The 18,681-nt window shown below is 41.1% G+C and overlaps 1 protein-coding gene across 1 annotated transcript in view; it reads left to right on the top strand.

Annotated features, from left to right (window-relative positions):
* The window catches only part of LOC128711790 (transcription factor SPT20 homolog), a 72,554-nt gene that overhangs the window by 19,106 nt on the left and 34,767 nt on the right, over positions 1-18,681 (top strand). The window contains exon 2 of the mRNA XM_053806676.1: positions 6,559-6,820. Coding sequence (XP_053662651.1) covers positions 6,559-6,820 — 262 coding nt within the window. The remainder of the gene's footprint in view (positions 1-6,558; positions 6,821-18,681) is intronic.

The following is an 18,681-nucleotide window of genomic DNA, read 5'->3' as shown; positions in this document are numbered from 1 at the left end:
CCCAGAGAACTTTTCTTGATGGTTGGCATTAAATGATGATGTGTCGTAGAAACACTCTGCGTTGGATTTTATGCAAGACCGTCTGAGATATCTGGTCTGGTGTATGACTCCAGTGGGAGACACTTTCTGTTGGTTACTTTTGATGTAAGAAAATGTTGCAACTCTTGGTATTTTAGATTATTTTTCCTCAGAATGTTAGCTTATACGATATTGAGACCTCAAATCAGAACTTACGTGTAACTACTTATTGTACCATAACTTTCTTTTATAGACGAGTTGTAATATCATGTTGAAACCTATTCTGATGTACGAAGAGCATAAAATGTTAAAATGTGAATAATCGACTGTGAAGGTCGACACGTCCGCTTTTGCATCGGGCTCTTTAAACTCCAGTGGCACAAAGCCCAGACGTCTTTTGCCTAGGTGCACATATATTCGTTGCCCTGACGCCGTTGAAATCGATGGTTGGTTCGAATTTTCCGTTTTTCTCCCCTGTACTTACTGTTCGGTCAATCTTTTGCCTTCCGCTCATTTTCTTGTTTTCATAATAGTGGTTATCCTTGGGTGTGTAATGTGTTTTTTTCTTCTTCTTCTGGATGTAATTGAAGGGGGGACTTGGATATCGTTATTCAGCCATTATTGGGTCTCGTCCCGTCTGTTGCCTTTTTGTTTGGCTGGGAGGTGGGAGGGGGGTTTGGGGGACTTTTTGGGACGTTGAATCTACTTTCCCACGATCGTGGGGCGGTTTATTCGGGAGGCACTAAAAATAACCACCACCATGCTGTCTTTAGGAGTAAGGAGTAGAAAAGAAAAGAAAGGATGATGCTCGTAGCATAGTAGTGTGTCCTAGATTGCACTTTCTCAGGTTTGTCAGCTATTCGGGGTCAACTTGTTTTGCAACGAACCAGATAAACCAGAAAGGAGAGTAAAACTGGAAGGAGTCCTTGTGGTTTTGGTCAACATTGTGCGTAAGTTGGGGTATTTTATGACATGTTGCAATTGTTAAGGTTGGAATTTGAGATGTTTCTTGAATGATATCGTAAGTAGATGTTTGCCTCAACAGAAATGTATTTCTGGTTTATTGTGAAATAGAATTTGGTTTGTTATATTCATGAACATTTTTCAAGAAAACATTGAAAGCTAGAAACATAATAGAAGGTCAAAAATATAGATAAGAACTAATTAAATTCTTGAGCATGCTTCAACCTGGTATCAATTCACCAATTCACCGGGGTATGATTGATCTCAGTTTTAACCATAGAGTCGATCGTGATCTTGATAGAATTTGCTACTGGTCCTTGTTATTGATCCAACTCCACTGTTATTTAGACCTGACATCTGGACATCTGGACATATGATACAAACACTTCCATTATTGGAATTACTAATTGTGCATAAATGTAAAAGATGCTTTGATATTTATTCAACAACGTGGTTTTTTGTCCTAATACAGGTGCATATCATTCATATTGACAAATATTTAAAGACTCTGTTCAGAATCTCGAGTGGACCAATTAGTCAAAAAAAAAGAGTTAAGTGTATCATAGAAACTGTTTTTAATGAATGGATTATTTATTAATTTAATCAATTTAAACAAACTGTAAGTCAGTCTCAATCGATTCATATTCCATGTGAATGAAGCATTCGTTTCATTTTTGCTAAAGCAAAACCACATGGAACCAACCGATGACTCAAAATCAAAAACCTGTACAACATGTGACTCATTTGCGATGGCAGCTGCAGAAACACTCACTCACACGCGGAAGATTTCCGCTGAATTTTGGAGTTCAGCTGAAAAATGGCCATGAATTCGACGAACTGTTTCGATCGGCAAATCTCAATCAAGAAAGACGCACCTAATTTAATAAAGTCCTGATACATGACGAGAGCATGGTAAGCAAATCATACGCATACATCATCAGCATAGCTTTTTTTTTTTAATTTTCTGCGCTGGAACTAACCACGCTTTTAGAGCTACCCTTCCCAGAACCCTGTGAAGGAAAGTGTAGGACGGGGAAAAAAGGAACAGTGTGGTAAGACATACCATCCATGCTGACCACACGGAATAAAACAAGGCATGAGGATTGCCGGGTGCACATGGACTGAGGACGGGAACGATACGTTACTTGTTGGCGCGCAATATCTCTTTCCCCTCCCATCGCCATGCTCCATGCGCATCTCCACTCTCACGTGGAGCGCGGCTACGCGCTCGTTTCGCGTCAAACTTCTCGCTGCTGGTCTCTCTCACCTTGAACCTTTCTGCCGGGGGTGAACGTTGGCGCGCACGGTCAAATCAGCCGATTTTTGCGCATAACACAGCTGTCTGTCGTCCGCCCCGTCGGTGTTTCCGTTTCGTCCCCCCCCGATTTCGTTAATGCCGGGGATGAGATTGTGCGTTTGATTGAAGTTGTAGCACGGCCGGGGCGGGAGAACGAAACCAGACACGACCAACAACAGAGTTAGTGCGAGAGAGCGAAAATCATTCTCATCGTGCAGGAAAACCTTCGGAACCGGGTAGTGAACAACCTCGTATAAAGCGTTCGTGTGTGGAGCTAGAAACGTTTCGCCCCCACCACATCCATCAACGAGTTGGCTAGCCGGCTAGGGGGGGTCAAACGCATTTATTTCTTTCGCAAAGACGCGCATACCCTTGATGTGTGAGACGGCCATTTAAATCCACCCTTAGCAAATGAAGTGCGAGGAAGGAAAGAGAAGAATGTACAGACGAGAACACTTTAAATGGCACGCACACACGCGTATAATGCTGTAGACACATAGTACCGTGAGCCTGTCAGAACCGGATCCCCCTCCTTCTCCCTTCTCGTCCGCCGATCCTCCAACCCTATGTCTTGGTGCTTTGCCTTGCTATACGCACATGCTGTGTGGCGGGTTTTATGCGACGATCATCTGCGCGTCGATCGTGCATCGGATCGAGGAAGCAGTAGCAGCAGAGCCACACCACACACGTCCACACACAGCACCTTACGAAATGTGTGTATCATGCGTTTGGTGGCGCTCAAACATAAATTCTTGCTAGTGCTAGTTTTGTGCTGCGCGAAAGAGGTGGCCATTTGGATACCCGAATCAGATGGAATAATTCGCGAAATTCCTTCCGTCAGTCGTGTTCCGCTTTCGTGCCGCCGGCACACCATTCCGACATCAAGGCGTTGTTTTTTTGTTGTCCTCTTGTATGAACCATGGCCAGCGGGAGGGAGAGAAAAGCAACGAGCGGTCGACTTTTAGTGTGTATGTGTGTGTGTGGTGGTTTCAAATTTTTGATGTTCCCCCCAAACCGTCTCGCACCGCTGGTTTCGCGATTTGACCACCACCCCTGTGTGTGTTTGCTGGGTGCCTGGTTGTATCCGCGACGTTATCGCCAAAGTTCGCAATAATGTAGGCTAACCTTGAGACACACGGAGCGCACGATTCACATGGTTTTTGCGTTTCATCAAATGGGTTCAGTTAAGGCGACACACACCGCAAAACAGCACACACTTACACACGAAAATTGGATGCCCACGTTTTGAGTGTGCATAACTTTTTTTTTTGTAGTATTATTTGGACAGTGCTCGCTCTAGATAGAGTTTCAATTGCCCTTGTTACATTTTTCGGACTGTTACTTCCTGATTCTGGGGGTAGATTCTGTCGTATTTTCACTGCAAGGTTTAGTATTACTAAATTTAAATGAAAAGTGATTGAGATTGTTAACGGTATTGTTTTTTTTTCACACCAGAGAATAAAGATTTATAAGACGTGTGGTTTAGTTTTTATTTTTTATTTCAAACAGTTTAGCTTTAGTTTTCAAAAACTTCTCTAATATAAGTAACATTAAGGGATAATTACAACAGCACGATTCGGGTTTCCGGAGGAAATGCACATATGATGAATCGCTAGTTTAACTGCTCTTGTTTTGAAGGTTTGGCTGTTGTGCCTTCGGGCGCAAAAGGCAAATTCATGTGTCACAAATTAACATAGCGATAGGAGAAAACGTTTTTTTTTACAGCTACACGTCACTTATGTTATCACATAACGATGCTAAACATAACGAGCAATCGATGGTGGGGTTGTTGGTTGTATCACTAAGAGAGTGTTTACTTTCACAATAATAAGTGCGATTTGTTGATTGGAACGGATTTGTACAAGTTACATTGTTGAGAAACATTTTAATATAAAACAATTCATTAAACATATTTAACATTTATGTTTTTATTTTTCACTGTCATAGTAGAAAAGTGTTGTTTATCTCTCAAGTATCTATCAGTTTGCCATATTTTCAGCCGTTCATCTACAAATCATTGGCAAAGAGGAACCCATTCGGAAGGACCATAAAAGTATGAAAAGTTTATGCGTTTCGATTTCGTTTTATGCAAAAACTACTACACCCCCGAGCAAAATGCGGTGAATCGTTCGGTTGCCAGCAATGGGGCCTCATTCGTACGCTTGTCCGAGGCATATTGTTTACGATTGTTTCCCCGTTTGTGTGGCTGCTTTTCCCGACCGTGGTTGTAAATAGTAAGACTGATTTCCATAAAGCATAAAACTATGCGGTCGTAAAACTTGGTAAGAGGTAAAAATCGACAAGAAGGCATTCGGATAATCGGTTTGTGTTATGTTTCGAAGGGAACGATGGTACACTTGTCCGCGCTTACTTCCCGGTCTCTTCGGCTTGCGAGACACTCTGACACGTAAATAACCCTCAATGTTTGTGCGAAGGTGGTCCTCTACGTGCGCATTGTTGGAATGATCCTGGAAATGAAATATGTGTTGATGTAAGGGAACCCTTTTACGATAAACTGCACCAATGCTCTCACTGTGGCAGCTGTCATACGATATGAGTTGAAAGCAAAGAATATTACCAAACATTATCACAGCTTTGTTCTATTTTTATTGCTACGTACAGAGTATCGTCTCTGAGCAAGGGTAATCGAAATTAGTAGCAAATGCGTTGAATAAATATGTAGATTTAATTTTTCTAGATTAAAAAAAACGACTAACTGAATCAATTATTGAATAAATATTAAAATGTTAAGGTGTCATAATTGTTGATAGGTGTAGCGATCATCGAGAAAGTTAAAAAATGTTTAATAGAGACGAAGAATGAAAATAATGTGTGTTTTACACACAAACAACTTCTCGTGGCGGAAGAGCAACAATGTCACTGCTGAGGACTTTTCCCTTTTTTTTCGTCGTGAAAAAATAGATTGTCATAACTAGGTCAGCTACACCTGTCAAAAATGACGACGTTTTGAATCCCGCCGTCGTCTGGTGGTAAAGGTCGTTCGTTCATTTACTCACATGGCCTAACACTGCACAAACGTGTTACAGCGAGCCGTCGCAATGCTACACCGCATAGAAAGCCCTACATTCGCTGAGCCAGGCGAGAAGAAGGAGCGTGTGAGTATGTATATTTTCGTGTCGTGAAGCGTGCCGCAAAACACGTACGCAACACAAAACACACACAGGTCACGGGAAAAGCGCCACCACCGAGGGAGGATGATGTGTTGTAAACCTCAATGATAAAGGTGAAATGATATACGGTCCCGTTGTACCCATCTTACTCTAATCTTGGCGGCTAACCCGACCACATAATCGTTTAGAAGGGGGTCTATTTTTGACTAGTTACATAGACCGGTTAGTGATTTCACACCAACACACAGTGGCCGGGAGCAGCACTGTGAAGATGAAGTAAAAATAACCGTTTTATTGTGCAAACGTGAGGGAAGCATGGTGAGGGACAAGCACCCCCCCAGTGGAAGAGCTGCCGGTATTTTACGCATGTCGATCTCGACCGGCTTACACTCTCATTTACCTCATAAGTTGTGGCATCGGGTTTGTTAACATGACAGACAGGTAGTCAACGAATTAGACTGGTTGCGGCAGAATTCAGCGACAGCGTGTTGTTATTGTATTTCTTCTAATTTCTCCTTTCTTAGCCCATGCCAGATTGTTGATTTAGTGTGGTTAGTTTAGTGTTGCTGGTATCCGAACTGTTAAAATTTGCAAGTCTGTGATTTTTCAACATTAGTTTGAATATCAGCTTGCGTCCGGCATGTTAATTTGCTGCATGACAAATGCAATCTTAGTTTATTTTCATCTATATATTTTAAACATCCCAATCCATTCCCATTCGACTCCAAATTGACTCCCAATCGACCCCTAATGAACTCTCAATGAACTCCCAATCAATTCAGAATCAAATTCGAATCGATTTTCAGTCGACTTCTAATCGACTCCTAATCGACTCCTAATCAACTCTTAATCGACTCTCTGCGACGATCGCTTACTGTGTAGGAGCAGTCTAATGTGACACGAGTTTGAATCATTGAGCATTCCCGAAATATGAAACTCGAAATAGCCGAACTTCTTTCTACACATACAGGACTAAAAATCAGCACATACAGGGATTCCTTCCTCCCAATCCCGCCAAGAGGGATTAGCCATTTTTTTTCACAACGTCCATGTTTCAGAGGCCATTTTTCCTAATTTACTATAATAGCAAAACTTTCAGTCAGCTTCCAGTTACTCATAATGTTTTTTTTTGTTTCTTTTTCCCCACAGATATGTGCGCTTGAAAAGTGAAGAAAACGGTAGTGCAGGAAACAACAACAATAACAGCATCAGCAACAATAATAACAACGGTGTCAACAGTTCGTCGTCCAGTAGCAGCAACGGCAACAATCTACCGATGGATAAGGACGAAAAGCGTATGCGTCGCGAAATCGCGAACAGCAACGAACGACGTCGGATGCAGAGCATCAATGCGGGATTTCAGAGCCTGCGACAAATGCTGCCACACCACGAGGGCGAAAAGTTAAGCAAGGTAGGTGTATGTATGCGTCTAAAATAGTTCCGTTGTAACTCAATCAAATGATATAAGTCAATATGCTATTTAACAATGGCCAGGCGTCTCCATCGACTTGAGGATTAAATGCATTTATGTTAAAGGAACGCTTCTTGACACTAAGACCGACACATTTTCAATTCTTCAGACATAGTAATTCTTCTCAAGTCTTTAGTATCCCAAATCTATCCAATATAACTGAATGTCGACATAGTGTCAATGACATAATCTATCAATTTCTGTTAATAATTTGTTTTAAAGTATTTGTTTTGGTGCAATGATTAAGTTTGACTACCAAATCTTTTGGTTCATACAGATATCGAAAATTATGTTTGCAAACTACACAGTGCGAATATTTGCAGCCTGTAAAATGATGAAAAAATTATCTAATTGAATGGACGATCGTTGAACGGTACAATGTGTGAAAAAGCATTCAAAATATTGCATCCAATATAATTCATCGACGTAACAATGATAATGACGGGAGAGTTATAGAGTTGTTTTATGAATCGCTTTCGCGTGTTAATCGTTTGCACATGTTGATGCCATTCATGCACCGCGTAACAGTTGTCATAGTGCAATGGATGCGCAATAAAGATTCCCCCTAAATTAGCATCTACCTGCATGAGCTTTATAGACGGGTAACTAATAAAATGATAAATTCTATGTCACCAAAAAGCAAAACCGAAGCAAAGAAAATGTTTGGAATGTCAAAATAGCACTGATAATGTAAATGGCAAATGTAAAAAAAAACGAACAACTGCATAGATTCGGTAATCTGTCATTTGTTTGTATGCAATCAGCATGATGTTAAAATATAATAATAATTTGCAACATGATAAAACTATTTTTAAATCCATAAAAAAATGTCTGTACAACAAGTCAAGTCAACAAGTCAACAGGCAACTGGCATCACACTACGCTCATGCAAAAGCGCAGTTTGCTGCCACGGCCGGTTATGACCGGTGCAAATAGTTTTGTTCCCTGGGCAGTAGTCGTAGGCTGTGCCTGTGTGTCGGCAATAATGGCGCCACCGCTTTAAAACCCTCTGCTGCCCCCTCGAGTGTAAGAAACCAGTTGGTGAAGTGCATCATTTCCACTTCGCTCCATTCGCCAATCATAGCCATCGTGAGTTGTATATCATCTCACGAGTGAGATGAGGGTGTGAGCAAATTGAGCGCAATTTAATTTGCAACATTGTTACAAACTAACACCCTTTGCCTGTGCGTCCTCTCCCGCGCTTCCTCCATTTAGCTAAGATGGGCCACATGACGAAGGAGAAAGAGTGTCGAAGTGGAAGCCGAATGAAACGGCACAGATGATGGGTGGTGGTGGGTCTTTTTGCGGCCTGACCCTCTATCAGCACCCTTCACTGTGCCCTTGCCGCACTGTTCACAGTCTATGGTGGGGGTGGGGGAGCGGTGGGCGTAACTCCGCTTACCAACGTCACCACAATTATTCCACATCACGATACGATAACTTATGGAACGACAGCATGCAGCTGCATGGACACGTAGCGTTGTTGTACGTTCGGTATGCACTGTCTGGATTTCATAGCTCGTGGAAAATGATGACGGTTATGATCGGCACTGTTGCGATCGGTGTTGCGTTTGAACGTGTATAAATAGAGATGCAATGCACGGCGGGGGTGTACAATCGGAGGATAAAGCGGCGGATGCAGGGAAGCAGATTTTCAATGATGTGTACACAGGTTATCGAGCCTTGTGATTGTTGATGCCGAACATATTCTAATACATTGTCCATAAGATCGAATCATTGAACTGTTGGAAATGTAATGGCTGGACTTGAAAGATGAGGACGGCAACGAAAAAGAGGCAAAAGCATAATGCAACAAGCGGATTGAAGCACTTTGCGCTTACAGGGTATAGGTGTGTGAATTGTAGTGACAGCAAATGTCACTATCAAGGTTAGGTGCACTGCAAGCAAAACCGGCTTTGTTGCTAGTATTATAAATGTATTTACATAAATTGGAAATATTACACCAAATGTTATTTAACATTGGTTGTTTAAAGTGCCGGTCGCAGTTTCTGTAACACATCGCGGTGAATGACAAAAGAATAGTAATTTACGTTATGTACACACAGAAGATATGAGCTGCATCCAGGGTCGGCAAACACAGTTGAAGTGAGAATGCAACAATGTAGCGCATAATACGGCGCAACAAGGTTTTAAGTGGTTCAGCATCATGTTGAATGGGTTTATTGATATTTCTACAGTTATTTTAAAAATCCATGGCGCTTTACCACAAAGTTTTTTTTTTAATTTATAACTAACGATGTAGCGGTAAAGTAAACACGTTTATGAAGGAATTAATTGCAAACGTAAAGAAAGCAGTGAATGTAGAGAACAAACGCAAAGTGATACATATTATTTTTATAATATTTCATTCAAACTTATGAACAGCCGTATGCTTCATATTTACATTCGCAGAAAAAAGAGAAAAATAAACAAACGGCTGCGAGTAGGTTGTGTTAGTTAACGAATTCAAACAACAATTCAGTAATGCACTCGAGCTCGACATCCATGGCATACGTGCCCTTTCATACGAATGTAGGTCATAGTACGATCAAACATTGTTTACATATTTTTACATATTTTTTTTACACTTATTGTAGCGGGTTTCCTGTATGTAGTTTACAATATATTTTTTTATGTTTTGCACGATTTTTGTTTTATTGTTTGCTTTCTTCTGCCCGAATTGTGTGCATAAGATTAGTACGATAAATTGAAGGAAGCAATAGAAGAAACCAAAGGTGCGACGTTGTTGCCAACATATGGTAATTACAATTTTTTTGTACTCTAGTAAATTAATTATTTCCGCACCGGAACTGAGTTGGATCCCGATTCTGTGGAAGTCTCGATCGTTCCCTTACTTCTTTTATAAAAATGGCATCTTGATAGTGAGTAGCCGGGAGAAATAGGCCAAAATGTTGACGGATAATTTATAGTCTCGCCTTTGGCTTTTTCATCGGTTTTGGTGTTTGCGTTTGTGTGCTAATGGTTGTATTTAGTTTGCCCTGCAGGGTGTGTTGATGATCACAATATCATCTGGCTATTGTATGTGAGGTACTACGGGGTGTAGGTAAGTGTTCTCACTTGTCGGGTGCATTGAAAACAGGCGTGCGCGAGAAGGAGTGAGAAAGAATGGGTATATTTGACACGGTAGAAAAAGGTGGTGGTTAACGAATCCGCTGGTTACCACCCACCAGGTCCTTCCGGTAATTTGTGGGCAGTACCGCACACACCAAGAAGGCATGTCAAAGCCGGCTGGCGGGCGGTAAAGTAAATGCATAAACATTGCCGTTTCTCACCAATGCATCCCACCACCCGGACAAGCAGATACGTACACAATCATCAACATAAACTGTCGACGGCATCGGCATGATAAAGGGTGGCAACAATGTTGCGAAATTAATTTAGTTTGTTCCCCGCTCCGCGTCTCCACATGAAGACATTGGTGCGGTTCAGTAATGTTCTCTAGACGCCGGTGGTGGCAGAATTATCATATTTTACGATCGTTACAAGACGCCAGTTGCAGTAGTAGTACACTTTGTTGCTAGTACGTGTGCACCACGATGATATTTGAACGTGTGTTTCTACTGCGTACCCGGCAAGGAGAAAGCCGAGCTGAAGTGGTCCAAAAAAAAAAGCTACTTTTGTTCTGGATGCTATGGGGAACATTAGAAAAAAGCATTGCTTTGGTCAGACAGATATTGGAAATCTTAATACAGGCAATTTTTCCGAATATCTTCAATCATAAATTTTATCAATATCCAAACAATTGCATTCGTTGCTATCTTCAAAGTTACTTTTCCCTGAGTAGTTCCTATTACCAAGAGTACTGAAGTTCCTGCAGGAAGTAGAATTTAATGATTTCGTGCTATAATGTCAAGACTCACGCGCCTATCATTAAACCACCATTTCACCGCAATGGGAGTACCCATTAATGATTTTATTTCTTCGATTTAAAATCTTCAGATATTCTTTAATCTTTTGGCCTTCGACTCATGTTTCGAATGACTCCCTCATGAATTCAACATCCTTCTCAACAAAAAAGAAAACAGCTTAACCCCCGTAAAGCTCTCACGTACGATCAATCTTTGAATCATCGATGAAATTCTACACATTATACAGTCAGCAGTAGTCTAAGCCCAGCTAAACCTCCATGTAACCCAGACGCTGGCACTGATTTGCAGCCATCAAAACAAAGTCGTCTACATTCCATAAATAACGACTGCATAATACTGCACACCACACGCCACCACGCCACCGTGTGGGCGGTGTTGTCCGTCAATGGGAAGGCGTCATTTGGTGGCCTTTTGCCAGAGGTCTCGGCGAATGTATAAACACGCTAATCATAAACCAGCTGCAACGGACAACCCCGCCATTGCAACCGCTCACTGTGAGGAGAGAAAAAAACACACTCGCACAACACACAGCCGATGCACTTCACCAGTGACACTGACCTACGACAACAATGCCCGGGGTTTGGTTCAATCAAACGAAGTACCGTTTTTGTTTAGGAGCCTGTGGCTGTTGTTTAAAGCGCATGCAATACAACACCGATACGGTAGTTCTCTCCGGTTTTCAAGTCTTAGATCGTCTATACGTGTTTTACATACTGCATCGAATAGTTTCATATTATGAGGATCGCATAACCAATGCACCCCCGATGGGTCTCTGACATAACATTCACTATTTCATTAAGGCATATAAGTGTTATATAGTTGCATGTAAATCAAAGTCATAGAATCTGCTGATATAACGCAATAGTAACTCTTTGAAACGGATTCTAACATTTTTGCTGCGTTTTGTTGCTCATTCAAAAAGAAAGAGCTCAAAAGAGTATGCACAAATATGCCGTATTTACCCACCAGTACGAAAAGCTAATTTTAAGTCATGACTCACGGCTCTATTGCGGGATGAATGCATCTGTGGCGTACCCTAGCGATTGATCGCACAAATGTGTAGTGACTGGTTGAAATTAGAGAGCCACTACCGATGACATACACCACCGTTGGAATCCACTGCAAACGAGCTGGATTAAATGGAAGTGTTCGGTACGGGCAGCGGGTGCAGAACGAGAAGATGGCTGGGAATGTAGCGAGCGCACTGTGTAGGCCCGACCCGACTAAACACAACAGTGCATGTATGTGAATGTTTCGAATGCTCTTTGTTGTGTTGCGACGTCGTCGTTGTTGTTGTTGTTGTTACTGTGTGTTGCGGCAGGTCTTTTTCCTTTCATTCATCCATCCATCCATCCATCCGATTCCGACCGTTCCGTTTGTACTATCGCGCGTCACTCGTGGGTAGGGTTTGTTCATTCATATTAAGCCAACGAATCCGTCCGGTCATTCATTGGACGAAAAGTGGGAGAAGAAAAAAAATAACTCTACACGCGACGCGAGATAGTTTATGAAGGGAAAAAGTGGTTTCATTCATAAACACCGTTATCTGCGGTACGGTTGGTGCTGTGCGAGGTTTGCGGGCATCGCATGTTTGTGCGTTTGATCGTACGAATTGTTTAGTACCAGATCAAAACCACAAGCCCATGTTTCTGGTTTCGGCATTGGGAAAACGATCTTTGCGTTGATTGATTTACAATGCAGTCTTCAACTGAACTTTAATTTAAAATCGTATTTAATTTATCTCAAATATGCTATTAACTAGTTTGAGGTCATACTGTATATAAATGGTACTGTTCAGATAAAGCAACCATGCAACGGAGTGTTTCTCTTACGTGCTTCAAATCAACAACGGCTGGTGTACGATCGCAGATGTTGCGTTGTGCGGACGGTGGTCCAACCGCGGGTTTTCTCTCCGAAAGACTTGATTAGGAAGATGAACTTCCGTTTTGGTCGTACGCCGTTGGCCGGGAGGAAATAAAATCATGAATAATGTAGTCGATCAGTCACCGTCTGTTAGCGTATTGCACAAATTGGAAGAAGAAAGGAAGTTGCACACACAAGCTGGTGAATCGAAGAATAGCGTCCCAGTGACTTTGGAATGGAAAGAGGAAGTTAATCAGTTTATCTGTTGGAAGTTAATTTCACAGCAGCTTGTATCTTATGTTAGTAGTTGTGCCTTGGGTGAAGGTGTGGTAGGGGATAGATTTCTTATTTGGTTTATGTTGAAAAAGGTATTCCCTGTTTATCAGGAAGATGCAATGTGGAAAATATAATAGAATCATTTTTGCAAAGCTGTGTTCCTCTCTACAAAGCAAGGTAAGGTTTGCTGCAACAGGCGCGTTGGGTGTATGTCTTAGGAGCATCAAATGCATTATGCATTTTCCACCACGAACATGTACGATAGCCATACTACATGACTTTACACAAAAATGGTGATCATTTGTGCTATCAATCATAACGTTCCCAACCACCAGTTAAATCAGGTCTTGCGCCGTACGCTGTGTCAAATAGATTTATTATCGTTGTTATCATTTCTATTTTTTAAATGTTACAACCCGGTACCACGCCCCGCTAGCTCGATGTACCTCGTGTATCTTCGACACACCGGCGATGACGCTAATGATGTGCACTAAGCAGTGCAGGAAATGCATTAACTTTCGATCCGTATACTATTACGAGAACCGGGAATCGGGTGCTGAGTAGTGCAACGGGTTACACAGATAAAAAATGCGTACACTTTCACAAGCACGATAGGCATTCCCCGTACATGGCTGGTGCGCCCTGTTTTACTGTTATTCGCTATTATGCTCTATAAATATATCCCGCACGCCGTTTTAAAGCTGTGTAGCCTTTCGCATCAGAAATCCCTATCCAATACCAAAAATCGACAATGAACACACAATTAGAAGAAAAGGGTAAGGAGAGATTCGACATCATTAAAAACGAATTACTGTAACCTAGTTTTAAACAATAACTACGAACCGAATGAATTGTTGTTACATGCAACTCTACCTCGATATAGCTGAAGATTTTAATGTTATGCCATTAGCCGTGAACAGTCGGCTGGGTAGCATCGGATAATCGTAGTAAACGATGTAATAATAATGCATGTTGTAAAACGATTGTAATATAATAGCGTTTGTATTTAAGTTCAAACCCCATGAACACAATACTAGTCGTGTTATAGGTATCATCACCTACGTGCACCTTGTTCGACAATAATAAAGTACATTTGGCGTTTCACGATAGCAGAAGAGTATGATCACATGATCATAAAAAAACGGGCAAGCGAGTTGGAAAGAGATGTTATCGAAACGAACTCATCATAATGCTTGGTAATAGCAATTCTGCAGCTTTTATAGATGTATTGATCACCTAGTAATGCATTTCGTTAAGCAGCGATACGTTTTGTCAAGGAGCATAAGGCGGTGATATGCTGACATTATTTGAATACGGATCTTAACATAATTAAAACTCACTAAAGAATAGTGTTCGTATAGCAGTAACACAAACCATTCAGCAGATACGACTGTGCTTTACAGTGGTGGTTGCGTATGGAACTAGGGTTTTCTGACAATAAATTAGTTTCTTCGTTCTTCTTTCGAACATGGCACATGTCACGGCACGATAAGCACATCGCGTACAGTCGATTGTTTATTTTTCAGAATTACCACCAGTACGATGCACACAATACATTGAAATAGTACCGATAGCGAACTTACTCCTCGTAAAATTGTGTATCGTTAAAAAGAGTTATTGAAGAGCATGTGCAATAAAAACGAAATGGTTCGTATGGGGCTTTGGGCTAGCTCAAACCTCGTCAATTAATTGATATCATGGAAGCGATGGTTTGGTTGAGTTGAAGCTAACCAACTCCAGTATCTAGTATGAAGAGTTAATAGCTTAAATAAAACAAAAATATAATATTTCATTTTTACAGAAAAGAGCGAACAATCCTTCTTAATTATGATATGTTGCTACAAGGTGTTCGAAGTGAATATTGCTTTAATGATCATCGACGCCACCAGTGCACACCGATAAAGCGAATACTTCCATCTAGCATAAATCAGCAACAGATATTAATAAATGTATTACCAATTGTAAAGACCACCCAATTCTACACATTCTAGTCAGAGGCGCCGTAAGCCTCTATTTAATCAATCTTTCAAATGGGTTTTTAATAGTTCCAGTCGTATCGTCGGCATGGTAAAATGACCGGAGGCTACTCATCTCTGCTTTAATATGCAGAGTATCTTGTGCCCGGCGCATAACCTATACAAATGTAGATAGAATAGGTTTTTTTTTTGCATGCATTGCAGTTTCCATTAAACGCTCCCCGCCTTCCGGTACAAGGTGAACAAGTTTAAAGGAAAGCATCGCAATATACACAAGGGTGATTTGGCCACCATATTGATACTACAGCCAGCTTACCAGTGAAAGGCCAGGTAGCAGTAGTCCCGTTTTCAGAAGAAAAAATGTATACAAACGAGAGCCGAATGAGAAGGTCTCGAGTCTCAAGGTAAAGTGCGTTTGCTGCATCGATTGCGCTTATGTATTTCATGCTCTTTACATCTGTCGCGAGGTAGTCCGACTGCTAACGTTACCAGTGTTGATCCTGTACGTAATATTCAGATCTCATAAGGCTAGCCGAATTGATGGTATATCTTTACCAACTGAGACGCAAACCACCATGCTTCGAAGACAAATTTCCTGCCTGCCTTTCCTGACCGTTGCCGTTCGATGCGCTTTCATTCAACCCGAGTAAATGCGGTCCAGACTGGTTTAGTGATCACTGTAGACGTAGTTGAAGGCTTTCCACTTTTCGTAAGCTTGTTTTGGCGTTTGGGGTCCTCTTGGTCACCGGTCTTTTTGCTTTAAGTCTTCTTCGAATAGTTACTTACGCTGGTACCAGTAGTGGGATAGCTTTTTTTTATTATTTGCTGATCCTTCAAGGTTCTGGACGATTGGATGTTGGGGTATTGTTAAGGAACAACCGAATCCTATAAATCATGTGACATCGATGGTGGCGAATTTCTTGGCATGGAAAATCCCACGCAAACATTATTGCTCGTTTCATCATTGCATTTCACAGTGCAAAATAAAAAAAAAACGTAAAGAAATAAGAAATTTGTCAATTTTTTTTGCCTCGCAAGTGGTTTGCAAACCTTCCAGACATGTTATATTTATTTTGAAGCAAATGTGTGTGGGCCTTTTTTTGACAATGGTTGAAAGTAAGAGGCATTCTGCTGCTTTCATGCATCTATTTTTGGTGGCCTGTGCGCGGTTTTTAAAGAGGGTGATGTATGAACGAGAGTGTAAATAGTATCTCAACCATCTTTGTTTTGCCGTTTTTTTTACTCCCAAAATGCTAACATTAGAAAGAGCAAAGAAAATAATTGTTTGAAATGGGTCATGATCGACCGAAAAGGGAACGTTCGTGAAATGACCACAAACGTAAAAACGCAAATTAGTAAACAAAGTAGAAGTAAGCGTAGGTCTACGATATTGTGTAGAGAAATACACGAATATTGTTTGCTACGGTAATATTCAATTACATGTTCCAGTTTTGGAAACTATATGTGTGTTATTTTTACGTCATGAAATAGTATACGACATAAGAAGACCTAATGTTTACGAATAGTAAATGTTTCATGAAGTACTTTGTTAAGTATGCCGCAATGATTTATTGTAATTGAAAAGAAATAGGTTGATACATGTTTTGCTGATAAATATTTGCCAGCTGGCAAAGACCCAGTCTCCGGTTGGTAGGAGGAGGTCGAGGCAACATCTCTGTGACCGACATGTTATGCGCAAACTGCGCAATTGAATAGTTTTAACAAGGTCGCCGTTCAACCTAGTATTCGACGTTGGTTTATTTAGAGTGCAATCTACTGACTGGGTCTACTCGATTGCAACTTTCTTCTTCTTCTTCTTATTCTCATTTTATAATACTGATTACGCATGAACTGATTGTTTGCATTTCATATGTGTATTCATGACATTTATGTTGAATCAGGAAAGACGACATGTTCATGCAGGATTTCATAAAAATGTAGTTACGGCAAATTCAGTACAGTGCGAATCAATGGAATACAGTAATTATAGGACATTGGCAATGTTTTAGAAGATACCAAAAGTAAATGTACAAAATAATTGGTAGGACTAACAAATAGTTCATTGTATTACTCTGTGCTCAACGTCGTCTAAACAAGTCTTTGTATTCACTCTGGGCGACAAATTAATAATTAAAGTAATATAAACCAACATCTAAAGGGCATTATAAACAACTACTCGAGATGTGATATGAACAAAAGAATGAAGCTCTAACATAAAGAATAGGCTGGGATGAATGGAATATATATTTTTTTATTCAACAAGAACGGGCAGGCCGTATTGCTTAAATGAATTTAATATATTGGCCATAAAAATGGTAAATAGTGTGTGAATAAATTATGGTGGTTCTTTGAGCAAACGCTCCACCAGCTGATCGTTATTTGCTTTTTTTGTTGTAATCGATGTGCTATGAATCGAAATCGTGTGCATATTATCGTTTAAAGATCATCTGTATGCATAGCTGTATTTGTATATGCATATTAATCACATCAACGGAATTCAATCAGCGAACCATTAATTATTTCAATTCCTACCCATAATCAATTTCCTACTAATGATGCGAATAGCTTTCTTCACTACGCGTGGAGGAAGGAAAGTGTTAGACACACAACTGGAGTGACGTTATACTCTCATCCTGCACATAGGAAAGGTTGCCTCAAGTTACAAGCTATACTGTAAATATGTTTGGCAACTGGGGCACAATGCTATGAAGAATCCTACTCAGCTCAGCAACAATGTTGCACGTCCGTTTCTAAACGTTTACCGCAGAAAATCGATCATTGTGTTGTTGTTCCGTCTGCAACTGAAAGAAAGGTAAAGAGAGCTAGCATGAAGAGGCGTAAGACACGGCGTCGAAAGCAAACCCTAGGGTCCAATGATTGGATTGTGCGGAACCGTTGGGTCGGTTTGTTGGTGTGGTTTGTTGGTTCGGTTTGTTAAGTTGAATGAGCTGGCTTTTACAATTCGGGACGGCGAAGTGTCACACTTCAAGTGCATCTAAAGTGGGCGGACGCAAAGAGAGCTCCGCATACCCTTCGGTGCTGAAGGTAGAGCTGCATAAATAAATAAATTAATGTGTGTTACCTCCGTAAGTAAGGCGAAGTTGCTTCCGTCGGCGTTCCTCGAGCATTAGACCGTGGATCGACATTGAGGAGTACTGCGCGCGACCATATGGAGATGAGAAGGGTGGACGGAAGTAGGTCCTGTGCGTTATTGCTGCATCGGGGCGATTTTGTTGCACCCAGTGCATTTCGCTAGCGCGAAGTCGTACAAGTGCGTACGAACTAATATGCAAACTGGTCAGCCGGTTTACATCGAGACAACGACGCGCCGTTCGAGGACGATGCCTTCAATAGGTTGCGGAGGCCATCAGCGAGACTGTCGCAGTATTAGCAGAATAGCAGACTTGATATGCAAAAGAGGTTTGTAGGGTTTGCCGAAACCCGACACTCGCGCGTAGCTGCCACCAATTGGTACAGTTTCTGGCATTTCTGCTACGCGTATCACGTAGCATTGCACTGTAAATTGCACGCGTGTGTAAAGCTTCTGTGCAAGCAGGAACGAGGTCGAATAGATCACGCGCTTCACATGCTATTGGACGGTGCTCTGTGGAGACTTCTTTTTATTTAATAGCTTGAACGTGGTTCAACATAAAGCAGTTCTACGTCTGTTATTCCTGTTTGATGAACAAACATCCATCCAAGACTTTCACAACAGCTTATTTCTCGAATAGTTATTATTTAATATATTTTTTTTTTTTTTTTTTTTCGTTAGAACGGCCTGGCCGTATCGACTTAT

This window comes from Anopheles marshallii, chromosome 3 (genome assembly GCF_943734725.1).
Source record: "Anopheles marshallii chromosome 3, idAnoMarsDA_429_01, whole genome shotgun sequence".
In the NCBI taxonomy this organism is placed as follows: Eukaryota; Metazoa; Arthropoda; class Insecta; order Diptera; family Culicidae; genus Anopheles; species Anopheles marshallii.
This window is presented reverse-complemented; position numbering and strand designations above follow the sequence as displayed.